A 16,245-nucleotide genomic window follows, 5' to 3' on the forward strand; every position below is an offset into this window, starting at 1 on the left:
GGTCAGAAGGGGTGGGAGTGAGTGCACAGGTGGAGGGCCTTACACAGTTTCCTCATAACAACAGGGGAGGGCGGGGCCCATGCACACAGACGCCCTTAGATGGGTACGTGAAATGGGAGCCTGCGCAAGTCCTCTCGGGGGAGTGTTTTCTCCGTGCAGTAGGAAGCAAGGTCAAAAATGAGAGGAGGAGTATGAAGTGAGATAAAGTACCATCAAGAGAGCAAATATGTTCAGTTTAGAAACTCCAAGAGCGACGGCGATGAGATCTGGTGGGTAAGAATCTTTGTTGAAAACGCTTGAACAACAAGGTTCACATGTAACTCAACTGAAATTCAAATAACAGTGAATACAATATGCGATGCTCTGAATTTTCTTTATTTCCTAATAACTACTTAAACCACTCTACAAAATGCTACGAAACATTAAGAAAACTTCTGAAACATGTAGGGTGGGCATTAGACCCTGTTTACCTACCCATCAAAACATCATGCAAACACGTATTTTCTTAGAGGGGATTCAGCTCTGTGGAATTACTAATAGGTGACAGTACATTTTAATTCCATATACCACAATGAGAATCTACCCCAAGCATATCACGCTCAAAGAAAACAACATACACTCCTTTTGAGCCATTTCAGATTAAATTGTTGTGTTTCTCCCAGAAGTTAAAGCTAAGATCAGTCTCCTTTCCGCAGTCACAGCCATGGCGGGTTTGTAAAGGGTGTGCCGACGACTCCTGGGAGTCCTCATCTGGAAACACCGATGGCTCGCGTCATCACAGGTAGAAGAGAGAGTTGGCTAGTTGGAGACTTGGTTCTTTGTGAATGCTCTGTGCCACGAGGAAGGTCAGCTTGTGCGCGTACTGACACGGTGCTGGGATGCTGACCAAGCCCTGAGGGGAGAAAGTAGGGGTGGTCATGAAGACGACTTGTTTTTCCAAGCGATTTTTTCCTGAGATTTTTTCATCTACTAATTACATATACAATAGGGTTTGTGTGTGAGTAAACAATAATCAGACTCAGCCAGCACAGGGCATCCCGCTCCCTGGGCAGAATGGGGCAGAGGCCAGTCTGGCTTCCTGCTGCCGGGCGCTGGGAGCTACCACACCCAGGGCCAATCTGTGTTTCCTTTGACTTCATGTTCCAGGGGGCTCAGAACGAATCCTGGCCTTGGACTCTGAGAGCAGCACTTGGCCTTGAGCACAGGCACACAGAACAGGGCCAGGCCCGTTCCTTTCCCACCAGACATCCGAGCGGGCTTCAACCTCCTCAACTGTAACATGGAAGTAACAGTACCCCGAAATCCTCCCAGGCTTGCATAAGACAAGGAACATATATAATCAAGTCCTCTGGAAATTATAAATACTAATGTATTAGTAGTTACTGCTATTTCATTTCTATGACAGACTCAGTTTCTCCCACTGTGAACTTGAGGAATCATTCACTCACTCATTCATTCATTCCTCCCTGGTGAAAAGTCAGGCGTTATGCTAGGTGTCGGGATACAGTGGTAGGAATCCCTGCGTGGGAAACCTGAGTATCAGTACTCAAGCATTAGTGAACGGCTGCCACTCACCGGCCAGTTGTAGTACAAGTGGCACAGTTTGAACGTGAGTCTCTGCATGTGGTCGGGCTTCAGGCCGTTGTCATCGTAGATGACGTTATAGTAGGTGGGATTCACGGTTCCCCGACGGGCGGCCTGGCTGACCAAGTAAAAGTCATACCTGAGGGGGAAAGTGGAATGAATGTGAGAAAGAAGGCAAACAAAATAAGGCCAAACCTGAACAACACCTGGTGAACGTCTCATGAAAAATCGGATTTCTATAGCACTTGCCATTCAGGGCGCGTGGCTTCCGAATCCACCACGGTGCCAAGTGGAGGGTTCTGCAGGGTGCGGTTCTCCTCCATGAAGAAGCGTGGCATGCACCTCTTCCTGACCACGATCACCGACAGCCTGGAGCTGGGAGCCAGAGAGACAGTAAGAGAACTAAAACCAAGCCGTGCTGCTTTCTATTTCTCTTATTTGTTAAGTTTTGATGGAATAAATGAATTAATAAATTCATTAGAAAAACACTGCAAAAACAAAGAAAATTAAAATCACCCCCAGCCTCTCTTCCCGTAGAGACACATACAAATTTTTAAATTAGGGATTGTCCTCATTTGCTGCAAAAGTATGGTAGGTCCAGTCATTTGGCTAATTTATATCATTAAAGGGGATGGGGAGGAGTGGTTGACAGGGCAATGAACTTCAATTAGCACGTCTTAAAAAAAAAAAGATTTTTCAGAATTATCTGTGGAGACGATTTATTTTTTCCCATCAACAACGGTCCCCCTATTTTCCCCTTCAGTCATCTTCTCAATTTCTGAATAGCACAGGGAAAACCAGAAGTCCTTCTGACTCCTCTAATCAGCACTTCTGAACCATGTAAAACACACTCTTGAGAGGATGGATGGGCGAATCAAATATACATTTGGGCCAGATGCTGAATGACCAAGTGTTAAAGCCAGCATTTGGTAAAGCCAAGGCCAAATCCAAATATTGGCCAGCATGGAAGAAACCTCTGGGATGCAAAGGGCACCGTGAAATTTCATGTTAAGCATTTTGATTATTTAAAACACATTATTAGCCCGGCCGGGCGTGGCTCAGTGGTTGAGCGTCGACCTAGGATCCAGGTGATCGGGGTTCGATTCCTGGTCAGGGCACATGCCTGGGTTGTAGGCTAGGCAGCCAATCAATGACTCTCTCATCATTGATGTTTCTATCTCTCTCTCCCCCTCCTTTCCTCTCTCTGAAATCAATAAAGATATGTTTAAATAAATAAATAAATAAAACACATTATTATTGTTTCCAATATTGAGACTTAAAAGCTGATGTCATAATGCAGGAAAACTAACTCCTGAGCCCTGTCAGTGATCCCTAAATTTCATACTTGTGATTCTGAATAGCTACGTTCACCTGCAGTCAGTGAGGAGCGAGAGATTTGGGCTCTGACAGTTTGGATGCAGCTAAGGTGATCTTGCCCCCAAGCTATTCTGTGCTCCCTCCAAACAGCCACTGATGAGGTCAAGACTCAGCTCCTTTGTGGCTCTTGGCTGTGACACTTGGTTGATGGTGGGGATGGTGGGATAACCCTACAGATGGAGAGCCACGCACTGCCTGGAAGAAGATGCTTTCTGAATACTTTCAGATTATCATCCTCCCCCATTTTCCAGTTCTAATATTTGTCTTGCACTTTCACACAAGGAATGTGGTACTGAAACATGGAATCAAGACGCGTGGCAATGGAGCAAGGCGCCTGCTGTTTAAGGTGGGCTGATTTCCACCAGCAGTCGGCTTTCTCGGCACTCACACTCCTCTCAGCACCTGCCGTAGACCTCGGCTGTACATCGGTGCCTGCACCTCAGACGGTTAGCCCTGTGTGTGGATCTGGGCCTTGAACTTGAAACCATAGCTTGTTTTTTCCCCGCGTGGCATGTTAATGTGTATGAAGCGTCTTCACCTGCCAGCAGCCGTGTGGACTTTCTGCTGAATCTCAGCGTCAGCCGCTCTGGAGAATGTCACCTGCCTTCCTCCAGGCGCCACCACCCCAGGCCCCCAAAGCTCACAGCACTCAGGCTATTTATTAAGACCATCCCGACTACCCTCCAATCCAGGGGAAATCAATCCATCCAGATGCAGAGACAAGAGCAAAACTTAACTGCATGAAAACAGATCCGCTGACACACAATAATTCCAATATTTATGACAAATGTGCTATAACCGGCAGAACAGTGACTTAATACCTGGTGTTTGGACTTGCTTCTGTCACGCTGCTCAGCAGCTGTGGAACTTCGTACTCCGTGAGGGGGTGCAGCTGGCCGTTCCCCACGCCGTCGCGGTACACGACGACCCGCGCCGGCAAACCGTGGTTGTGCTCGTACCACTTCTTGAGCGCGCCTGCAGAATCGGGTGTAAGAAAACAGTGGCTTGTCTGACGCCAACAAAGAATAAAATCCCCATTAAATTTCAATGTTTAGATAAGAATAAAATTCCCATTAAGTTTCAATGTTTAAATAAGTTTGCTCTTTCGGACCACTGGGAAATAGGGAAATAACCCAACCTGGGTTGTATTTGCAAAAACATAAAAACTTTAGGGAACGTTCTTGCGTCTTCGCTATTTGAGGAATCATGGTTTCTATGGCAAAACAGATTTCTTCTTTAATATATATATTTTTATTGATTTCAGAGAGGAAAGGAGAGGGAGAGAGAGATAGAAACAGCAATGATGAGAGTGAGTCATTGATCGGCTGCCTCCTGCACGCCCCCCTTCTGGGAATCAAGCCCAAACCCCAGGCATGTGCCCTGACCGGGAATTGAACAGCGATCTCCTGGATCATAGGCTGACGCTCAACTGCTGAGCCCCCCTGGCTGGGCCAGAACAGATTCTTAAACTTAGCATATTGCTTTAGTAAAATTTTAATATTTAAACAATAAATTTAATTCATGCACTAGACTTACAAATTCCCAAAACCAAATTAATACTAACTGAGTTACATCAAGTCTTTAAATCTTCTCAATAAATATAGACTGGACACTTTTAGGTCATTTTCTTCTCTAATGAGCATAAATATGGAACATAAGGAAAGACCCCGGCTGTTCCTCTGGAAGCATCTCTCCACAGGGACTCACCCAACTAGATTCCAAGTTGCACTGACAATATGAGCTTTATAAACATTTCCACCCACTCTAACTAGAAATCACCTAAAGAGCAGAGACCAGGCAGTAAATCCCACCCAACAGAAACTTTTCATAACTACTAAAAAAAAAAAAATGATCAAGTTTTGAAGCACGAAGTAGCATAATAATACAGTAAAGATGCAATGATTCTGTTTGTGTATATATTGCATATACAATTTATCAGTTTATCATCCAGGAAATTCACTTTAGGTTGATAGAAGATGGTCATATATGTAAGTCCATTATCAACACATATCACCAAATTCACTTTTTTAGGAAAAAAATCTGTACTGCCCTGGCCAGTGTGGCTCAGTTGGTTGACGGTCGTCCCATGCACCGGGAGAGGTCACCGGTTTAATTCCCAGTCAGGTTACATCCCCGGAGTTGAGGGCCCTAGCCCCAACTGGGGGTGTGCAGGAAGCAGCCGATCAATGTTTTGCTCTCACATCGATGGTTCTCGCTCCCTCACCCTTCCACTCTCTCTCTAAAATCAATTTAAAAATAAATTTAAAAAAATCTGTACAACCCTCCGAAGTTTACAGATGGGAAAACGCAGATCAGGGAGGGCGTGAAGTGACAAGCAGACTGCTAAGGATCGACAACGTCCAGAAGTGGGCCAGGATTGGAGGGGGGTGGGAACCCCAGGGCCCTCTTTCCACCACACCACACTGTGAAGAAGGCACCCTTCCTCACCGGCTGTCCTCCCCATCTCCTGCTACACCACACTACCTACTAACATCCCCAAAGGCTTCTCTCCCGTTTCTACACCTAACACTGCTCTGTCATAAACCTTGTTTTTCTGGGTTACGTTTCTTTTGGCCTTCAAACTATTTGCCAGAGCCACCAGCAGCTACAAACTCTCCCTCCTCCTGGCTTTCTGTTTATCGCTCCCAGACACAATGTGACTTCTACAGCCTGACTGTTAGCCTGAGTCAGGACACAGCTCTGCGGAACTTCAACTGGCTGCCCGTTGACTCAGGTGGGCTTGGGGAGTTTGCTTCTGGTCTCCTATCAGCAGCATGTGGACCTTGGGTCTGAAGGAGCCCACCCCCATGGCTAGGTTTCCAGTACCGATCATGAAAACTTTTAAGCAATCTGCAACCTCAGTGGTTGTTCTCTGAAGGATACAGCGGGAAAACCACCTAAAGTAAGCAAAGAACAAAAAAGTAAAGTTCAAAAAAGTCTTCCAAAAATATGCATTAGGGTTAAATTAAGAAATAGACATTATGAGTAAAAGTCAATGTTGTTCATAATTTTGTATATGCTATATGATCACAATTATATTAAAAGCTCACCCTCTCCCCAAAATGAAATTTAATGAAAAGAGAAACTAGAGCATTGTGCTGACATCAGACACATCTGGGTTCAAATCCTGGCCGGTGTGGCTCAGTGGTTAGCGTGTCAGCCCACACACCAAAGGGTCACGGGTTCAATTCCTGCTCAAGGGCATGTATCTCGGCTTCAGGCTCGATGCCCAGCCCCAGAGCGTGCGGGACGCAACCAATCCATGTGTCTCTCTCACATCCATGTTTCTCTCTCCCCTCTCTCTCTCCCCCCCTTCCACTCTCTCTAAAAAATCAATGTCGATGGAAAAAATAACCCTCTGGTGAGGATTAACGACAACAAAAACTCCTGGCTGGCATACTCATCAACTACGGGACTGAACTTAAGCTTCAGTTTCTCACCTGTAACAAGAAAACTTACAAGATGGTGTGATAGTTACTACCTCATAGCATTATTGTAAAAATTAAATTAGATAATATATGGGAAGTGCTTAGCACCGTACCTGACACATTATAAGCACCACTAGAGCCTCTATGTTATTATTATAAAGGGATTTATTACTTTCAAAATAGACAAAGATTTCTCAAGCCTTATAAGCTTCCACTTCTACTGGGGAGCCTTTTGGACTTAAAATCTTAACACTGATTGACTTATTTAGATTTCAGAAGCAAGTTTTCTTGCTAAAGTCATCAGTTAATTTAAAGCACTTAGAAAATAAAGATCCTGACAGTAGTAGTATGCTGTAAACATTATTATAGTTCTCTAAATATAGGACACAATTAGGATGCTAACTGGCTGGACGTCCTTTATCTGCTTCGTTAAGGAAGTGACACACATAACAGGGACCTTTCAACCTGGAATGAAGTCAGAGGCATGCTGCTATTTTTCCTGTTTTCCACAATCCCAAACAGATACCCCAGCACAAATTTAATGGAGTAAATCAAACAGCTTAAGTCTACAAGAAGAAATGCTGCCAACAGCTCCTACAGCCTACATTGTTTAGATACAAATATTGAAACAACGCTAAAAACTACAATTTAAAAAGAACTATTTGCTCATGTGTTATCCTTAATCCTGCCTATGTTTTTAATAGCCATGTGAACAGCCACCACATCGAGTGTCTGTGAGCATGAATATTAATAAAACACTAACAAGCACGAATCCAGGCAATCTGATTCTCAACTGCTTGACACAGTGTATGTGAAGTTTCTGGTACAATGCTTAATACAGTGCAGATGTGCAGAAAATAAATGCACAAGAATTTCCACATGGCCATCCTTTGGGGAATACGAATAGCATATGAGCAATAGCTTGTCCTACTGTATGTGTAAAAATTGTTTTTTAACGAGGCCATTATTACACCAATATTACCAGTCACATTTAAATATGTAAGTATAACTTATGACCATAAGTGCTCATATTTTAAAAATGAGTAAAGAATACAAACTATTCCTTGCTGGATAGCCTTTAGTTAAACCACAATTCATAGTCTAGAGAGTGGAAGAGTATGTTAGGGTCATTGTACAAGTACCTGGTGATCCTGACGTTAACACTGGCCACGAATCCAACCACCACCATTCCCTTGTTGAAGGCATCTTTACAGACATCGATGCCAACTACCATCAGGGACTTTAACTGCAAAATTAAATTGTTCATGATTTAATGGGATGAGGTATAATTGCCCCCAAACAATGACTTAATATGAAAGTTTTAAAAAATATCCCTGGTTATTAAATTATTGAAGTTAAGCTATGTGCCAGGGAGATCAAGGTCCAGGTGAGGCAGATTATTAAACCAGAAACCAAAGAGACTTAAGGCTGAAGGGTAGAATGTGGTACATACACTGCTTAAGAGACTCTAGCTATAGTCCGAAATAGCAACCATCCTTTGTGGAGATGGCCATGGGTCATCAGTGGTTCAAAGGATTCTGAGAAAGTGGTCAGTCCATTTATCCCTTGCCTCTGGGCTGAAGGACTCCGAAGAGGAATTCCAGTCCCCTTTCTTCAGATCTCCAAGGGACCCTCACCTGGCTATGCACGTCCAGGAGGGGCAGCTGGGGGGTCGCCCCATACACCCTGCTTATGGAGACGTAAAGGAATGGGCAACATTCCGTCATTTCTCATCCCCTCACTTCCTCCCACAGTGGCCACAGTTCAGGAAAGAGAAGAAGTTTTTCTCAGTTCCCCACACTGGAGGTTTGGATCACAGGCTCTACCAGCTCTCCAAGGTCTGGGGAGGCCCATCCAGGGTGCAAGGCTCTCTGAGAGTTAGCGCCTGGTGAAAACAGGTCAAGACAGAGGCCACGGAACACAAATTCTAAATAGCTGCCAGGAGGCTCTATTCCATGGAATTCTCTTCCATGAAATATTCTGTTATCAGCTTAACTGAAGCTCCCTGAGAACAGGGCCACGCCTCAGCTGCGCACACCTTCATGGTGGCTTGTGCGATGTCAAACCCAGAGCAGAGGTCAACAAGCAAAACCAATACCTCTGGGATCATGTAAAAATATCTCCTACTTTGATTTCACTCAAAAAATGAATTAATCAACTCATTGATTACTAAAAGGACAAGAGCGTCAGATTCCTCACAGGGATAAAAGGACAAGAGTGAGAGATTCCTCACAGGGATCTCGACGGCCCACAGCTCGCCGCCGAGTTTACAGGTCATCTGCATGGCAATCTTGGCGGCGATGCTCATCATGATTCCCTGCTTATTCAAGGTCCGAACGAGCACGCACTGGCTCGGGACCGGGCAGTCGGAGCTCAGATATTTTTTAATGGACTCGTAATAGTTCTGCTGAGTGGAAGGCAGAATGCACATGACCTAAAAGAAAAAAATAAGTCGATTCGTTTATGCTTAGAAAAATGAATACATGGATTGTCCAAACATCTTTTGCCCTTAAGTCCTCAAGAAGCAAATGTGAACGTGCCTACAGGCCTTTAAACTCTGGCAATGAATCAAGGCCATCTGAAATGCCTTCTCACTGGCCATCCACTCCACCAAGCCCCCCTGCAGTCTCACCCCCTCGCTTGGCTTTCCCTTCCCCTCCACTTCCCTACTGACGTCAGTCTGTCTGCCCTCGAGCTCCCCTCTAAGGAGCTCCCCCTCCAGCCGCCTCCTCACCCTGACCCTCTCTGTGGCTCCCCAGCTCTCCTCCCCTCTGCCCCCAGCTTCACCTTCAGAGAACTGGCTTACACTGTGGTCTTTTTCCCACTAGGTACTAAACCACCAAAATAAAAGAAACAAAAACAACGTATTTTTTGTTTACTGTTACTTGAAAGTAAGGATTTGGGAGGAGGGGAAATAAGGAGAGAGAAACTTCAGGTCCCCTGGGGTTTTTTTAATTCCACCCATCTCTGTCACTCCCCCTTCTATTCTATACCTTCAAACCCCCTAAATTATAGAAAAGACAGGCACTGTCATGATTAGCAAAAGAAAACAGTGTTTTTACCTATAGATCTGCTCAAAATCGTAATGTCAAGGTCTAAAACTATTTACACTTAATTATAGGAAGTAGGGAAGGGTAATTTTAAATTGCCAGTGAAATTCTCTCAGGAGCCTTCCTTCCTTCCAACCTATGAGTCTGGGGCGAAGTAAGGCAGGGGCAGAACAAGGCGGTGGCTCAGCGGGACCAAGGCCAAAAGAAGGTGGGAGCCACGTGAGACTGGTTACACACCAGATGGAGAAGTAAGCAAACATTTAGAAAGTAACGGCAGCCACATTTCTATCAGAGGAGGAGGGGTACAAATTTGGAAAAGGAGAATTTTCTGTAGTATTGAATTGGAACTGGAGGTGTGAACACGTTTTTAATACATACATAGGTTCATATAGTAATAAAATAGATGTAGTTGTGCATAATATATGTACGTATACATAGACACATACATATACATATTATATGTGTGTGTGTGTGTGTTTTTGCCCTAGCTTTGCCCATTGAGAAAGCCTGGGACAGTGACTATGGAGACATGTCAAAAAGACACAGAAGCCAGCTTGAGTGGGGCTCTCACTGGAAAAACCAGGGACAATTTGGGCATCAAAATAAATAGTAGTAATGGACTATAAGTTAGTAAGTAAAATAGGAGTTCATTCAGATACAAATAGATGAACAAAGAAATGGAGAGAAAATACAGCTTTTCTTTATAATATAATGCCACATAATCAATGTAGAAGGAAGCATGGAATTAGAAAGCCACTGTTTGGCAACCATCGCAGTAATAATGGATTCAGACAAGAATTACTAATGGATTCTAAAACTAGTGGGTAAAAATTTGATGAGGAACAGATATTTACATAGTCTCAAAGTACTTCCCTACCAAAAAGAAAAACAATGAACTATAAAGAGAAAAAGAGTAACTTGACAGATGCCACCTTAATCAGTGGGGTACCCTGGCAGGATGCAGTAAGGGCACAGAACCATACTTTCGCCCAAAGTGCATAACCTGAATTTAATCAGGTTAGACAACTGAGGGACATTATACAAAATACCTGGTCTATACTCTTCAAAATTAGAAGATGATCGAAGGCAAGGAAAAAACTACAGAACTGCTCCAAATTGCATGCGAGACTAAAGAGACAGGGCAACCAAGTGCAACACATTACATCCTTTCACTAGAGAGGACATTTTTGAAATAAATGGAGAAATGGTCACCTAGTCTGTGGACTAGCTGGTCATACTGTCTCTTGATTATGATGGTTGTCCTATAGTTCTGCAGAAGAGTGACCTTGTTTGTAAGGAACATGCACCAAAGTTTGCAAGGGTAATGGAACGTCAGGTCTGTAACTTACTTCAAATGGTTTTGGAAAACAGAGGTAGATGATTAATATAGATAGATGATGATGATGATGATGATGATGATAGATAGATAGATAGATAGATAGATAGATAGATAGATAGATAGATGATAGACAGATGATAGATAGATAGATGATAGATAGATGATAGATAGATGATAGATAGATAGATAGATAGATAGATAGATAGATAGATAGATAGATAGATGATAGATAGATGATGATGATGATGAAGATGATGATAGATAGATAGATAGATAGATAGATAGATGATAGACAGATAGGTGATAGATAGATGATGATGATGATGAAGATGATAGATAGATAGATAGATAGATGATAGATAGATAGATGATAGATAAATAGATAGCTAAACGAATGATAGCTAGACGGATGATAGACAGACGGATGATGATAGATAGATGATAGATAGATAGATAGATAGATAGATAGATAGATAGATAGATAGATAGATATAGATAGACAGATAGATAGATGATAGATAGATAGATAGATAGATAGATAGATAGATAGATAGATAGATAGATAGATGATAGATAGATGATGATAGATAGATAGATAGATGATAGATAGATAGATGATAGATAGATGATGATAGATAGATAGATGATAGATAGATAGATAGATAGATAGATAGATAGATAGATAGATAGATAGAGATAGAGATAGAGATAGAGATAGAGAGATAGAGAGGTGATAGAGAGATGATAGATAAATAGATAGCCAGACGGATGATGGAGAGACAGATGATAGATAGGTAGATGTATATAAGACAATAGATGATAGATGACAATTAGGGAATCTGGGTGAAAGGTATATGGGAGTTTTTTGTACTAGCAACTTTTCTACAAGTTTGATTTTATTTTTTATTTTTTTAATGATTTTACAGAGAAAGGAAGGGAGAGAGACATCAGTGTGAGAAACATCGATTGGTTGCCTCCTATAAGTGCCCGACGGGATCGAACCCGAAACCTGGGTATGTTCCCTGACCTGAAATCAAACCTGAGACCCTTCAGAGCACTGGTCGACGCTCCAACCAACTGAGCCACACCAGCCAGGGCTGATTTTATTTTTTTAAGTAAAAAAAGTAAATGCTCTTAGGGTGAGAATTCCCTTTGTTTAATACAACATCCTTATGGACCTCTTTTTTTGTGTGTGTCTAAAAGAGCTAAATTGCTTTTCTTGAGATGAACAGGTATGTAGGGAGCTGAGGTGAATGAGCTGGGAAGATATGAGGAGGAGATGGGACAGGGAAAGCACTGCAGTGCAGTGCGAGGCCGAGGCCTCTGAGAAGAGCACGCACTTCCAAGAAATAGGAATGGCTGAGAGGTTTTCAAGAACAGGGATGTCAATTTTAACTTGTCTGCAATGTTGGAATACGATGTCATCAAGCCTTGGTCCCAAACCCTGCCCAAGGTCAGCCTCACACCACACATACACACACACACACACACACACACACACACACACACACACACAACTTTGGGAAATGAGGCAATTGTGGAAATCCCACAGGGTGATGCAGTGCAGGAGGAAATGGTATTTGCAAAAGATGAAACACACACAGGAAGGCGAGAAATTGAGGGGAAGCAGGAACATGGGCCACAGGCGACATGGAGAAACCTAAACCCTCTAAGAATCCCTGAAACGCTGAGAAGGACACAGGTGCCCCAACCTTTATAGGATAAGATGGAAGTCAATTTATCTTAAGTGAAAGATGACCCCCTAACAAATGGAAAGATATGGAGACACCCAAAGGCTGATAACAGGGGTCACAACGAGTATTTTTAAATTAATATTAGAAATATTAAAGAGAAATAAAATGTTGATTAAAATACTAAGTTAATGCTTTTTTGGGTGCTTGAGGAAATGCCCGGCAATTAGTAAACATCTCATGGGAGGTCATGTTCAGATTCTTTCTTTCAAGACTGTCAGATACAACAAAAAATAAAAATTATACATCAAAACACAAAAATGATCCTGTACTCACCAACTGAACATCAGGGTCAACATGTTTCTGGATAGCGCCAAAAAATGCAGCTGGGCTTTCCTGAACTTTTATGCTGCACAGAAAGATTAATTTTGAAGATATAAAATCCCCTTCATAGTAGCACATAATCATATGGAGTTAAAATAATATAAGTGGGTTTTTATAACAGACTGGTAATTTGAGGAAAAAATCATTAGAGAAAAGTGATAACCTTTTGAGTCTAAAACTTTCTCCCACCCCAAGATATGCCAGAAATATCTAATAACCATTTTTATTAGCTTAAAAAATAGTTTGTTGGAAAATAAAATTTTCTGAATTGTATGGAATCCCTATAATTAATAATTCTATTGCTCAAAATGAGGCTGAACGTGAACTTTTGAAATCACAAGTCTCAGTATCAAATGTCTGAAACAGGATTCAAATTAAACTGGGATTAAGTTTTCTCTAATACGGAATCTCCATAAAATACTTAAAATGGATGTTTCAAAAATCATCAGGTTAATGAGACCAAGATATTCAGCTAATCTTGAACCTGTATGATTCAGACTAAAAGATTTTTTCCCTCTATGCCAGCTTGTTTGGAGCCTAGAATATTTAATCAGTCAGCAAGTGCTTATCAATGATCTGTTCTGCGCTTACATTAAGTTAGGGGCCAGAGGCTACAGAAATAATTCCTACACGGAGGAATTTCTAAATCCACTTTCTTTCCATACAATCAGCCTCCCTGAAGTGTTTATGACTGGACTGTCCCAATGCCCAGGGGCCTTTTAAAACTTGCCCGGCAGGGGGCAGTGTCACTGTCTCCTGCTTGCTGATTCCAACTGAGCTGTAGCAAGACTTAACCGCTCTGTTAAAATTAACTAAATGCTTCTGCCTTTTCCAACTCAATCTCTTGAATGCAGACTCAACCATTATCTTACTGTCCATTCCCTCTAAAGTCACCTGACAAAGGTTTACGATGGGAGAAACTATTCATATACATCTACTGTGTAAATGGATACTTCATGGCGGGGAGAAAAGGGTGGAATAAAATACAGGCTTTCAAATAAAACAGTCCAGGAACAGGACATGGACACGAGGTGCTCATGGAATTGGGGTGAGAAAGATGCCAGCCCAAGGTCTGCTGACTGTGGCTTCTTACATTAATCTTTTCCTGCCTTATTAATTAGCTCATGGTTTAAAAGAAATGAGAGCAGGTGGAACTCAAAGCAGGCAATCTGTTAATAGATTTGATAAGAGGAGAATTCTAAACTGTGGTGTAAAATGAGACTTCGAGAGTATCTGTGGTTTTCAACAATGCTTGTACTGCTGATGTAATTAATTAGCAACCATGTTTAAAGTGTAATTTCCCAGTGAGGGCATCTGCATCTCCACCATGACAAAGGAAAAGAATTACCTACTGCTCCTTACTAAGCATATCAAGCTCAATCAAATGAGGTATGACCAACTTTATGACTTTTCTAAAGCAAAACAATATTCAGTTTGGAGTGTGCCTGCGTATGTATGGATCCTTTACTAAATCAAAAGCAACTAATTTATCTTTCTCATCCCCCTCCCCCAAACCACCATAGTATATAACATATAGCAGATAGTCAATAAATGTTCAAAAACTAAATGAATGGCCTTGGTTTTATCAGAAATCTATATGACTCATTTTATGCTATAGCATCAGAAAAGCTATACCAGATCTATTTTTTTCATTCAATTGTAAAGCATAAAATTTACCAAGTAAGTCAGGAAACGCAACTTTTATTTTTTTAATATCCTGTTTGTTAAGTTTTATAAATAACTAATATGAAACAATTAAAGAAAAAAGTTGAGAAGGCAATATATGAATTTATACCTGAACTAGTACTGAAAGACTTCAAGGTAGTAAGACTACTGCTTAAAGAACTGAAACAAAAAAGGTTTTACAAAGACCAACATAAAATATATCTTAATTATATAAAAACATAATCATTGCAAAAATCTAATTACTTCTATTTTCTTGACACTTTATATTAGGAAACTTTATTGAGACAAAGAAGCTTTTATATACATCAGCCCTTATTTCCTAGCTTCTAACCAAATCAAACTAATGCATAAAAAATGCTGGGAGGGCTTTCAGTGCATGCTCACATTTTGGGATAGTCCACATTAAAACCCATGGAACTTCCAACTCTTCTCAAGCAGCTCAAAAAGTTCTCAATCACGGTTTCGGCTCTGCTGCTACATATAATCAACCATTTATTCAAAGACTGTGCGCTTAAAATCTTGCAAGTCCGAATATCCTTGGACCAATCAGCAGCACACACAGGTTGACACTGGGAAAAACAATGATCATGACAGCATTGAACATTATATTCAGGAAGCAATTAAATAAAGACAGTGTGAAGATGGTCCACATTTGTCAGAAGAGAAGTATTTAGTACGGTTTGCTATTCAGACTCAAAACACTGGCACAAGCTCTGCACGTGCGAAGAGAATGCACTTGCTTCCTGGGCGTGGAAGCATCTGAGCACCACCCCAGCTCGGCCACGCCATGGCTCAGAGCCTTAGACACGTCCCTTTACTTCACAGGCCTCCACTGTGTGCAAAAAATGGTGTCTGATTCAAAGATCTCTAGGCTCCCTTCCAGCTCTAAGAATCTCTGACCCTGACTATGAATGGCTCAGGCAAGCGGGCTGTCCGATTTGGTCTCTTTCCTCTAGGCATCTAGATAGCTCAAACAGAAAATGCTAATCACTGCTACTCCAGATCCTCACACTAAAATAACTACCCTACAGGGCAGTTAAGAATATACTTACGCAAGGAGTAGCTACATTTAGGAGTAAAGATGAGGCCAGGACACAAGCTCCTTGCTCACTATTGGGAGGTTCTCCAGGTGACCAGGAAAAAACAAGCTCTCTGCACTGAAGAGGGGAGACTTTAGACTGGTCACGCTGGTCACTAGCCTTCTGCTTATGTCCAACGGCTGCAATTGAATAGAAATGTCCTTGGTATGGTGAGCTGGGAAGAGCCACTGTTAGAATTTAACAGAACCACACTGTATTCCACTCCCTTGCTCCTCAAAGCGTCTTGCAGCAGCCCGGCTATCTCCTGAGAGCTTGTTAGAAACACAGAATCCTGGGCCCCACCCGAGGCCTACTGAATAGGAACCTGCATTTTGTAAGTTCCCAGGTGATTCACCTGCACATTAATGTTTAAGAAGCATTATAATCCCCTTGTTTTCCAGACTCCAAAGCTGTGGCTGATAGAGGTTATTGAGCCAATTGGTGGTAGTGACAGGTCCAGAGTGCTGGGCTTCCTGACACTGCAACCAGGGCACTTTCACCAAGCACTCTGACGTCCACCCACCAGCCATCCTCAGGATGCCTTGCCGTTAGGTGGCCAGGCAGGGCCTCGGCTCCAGGAGGCGAACGCAGCCTGAGAATGAGGGGGAAGGCTCAGCCCACCCTTAT

General features: G+C 42.3%; 1 protein-coding gene across 2 annotated transcripts in view; it reads right to left on the bottom strand.

Annotated features, from left to right (window-relative positions):
• Positions 1-775: 775 nt before the first annotated feature.
• The window catches only part of PIWIL4 (piwi like RNA-mediated gene silencing 4), a 41,858-nt gene continuing 26,388 nt past the window's right edge, over positions 776-16,245 (bottom strand). For both annotated transcript variants that reach the window (XM_016206726.2, XM_016206727.2), the window contains exons 12-20: positions 14,924-15,108; positions 12,806-12,878; positions 8,623-8,823; positions 7,532-7,635; positions 5,788-5,858; positions 3,783-3,936; positions 1,834-1,959; positions 1,576-1,723; positions 776-892 (exon numbers count right to left, since the gene is read on the bottom strand). In XM_016206726.2, coding sequence (XP_016062212.2) covers positions 776-892; positions 1,576-1,723; positions 1,834-1,959; positions 3,783-3,936; positions 5,788-5,858; positions 7,532-7,635; positions 8,623-8,823; positions 12,806-12,878; positions 14,924-15,108 — 1,179 coding nt within the window. The remainder of the gene's footprint in view (positions 893-1,575; positions 1,724-1,833; positions 1,960-3,782; positions 3,937-5,787; positions 5,859-7,531; positions 7,636-8,622; positions 8,824-12,805; positions 12,879-14,923; positions 15,109-16,245) is intronic.

This window comes from Miniopterus natalensis, chromosome 11, assembly GCF_054644295.1.
Source record: "Miniopterus natalensis isolate mMinNat1 chromosome 11, mMinNat1.hap1, whole genome shotgun sequence".
Classification (NCBI taxonomy): Eukaryota; Metazoa; Chordata; class Mammalia; order Chiroptera; family Miniopteridae; genus Miniopterus; species Miniopterus natalensis.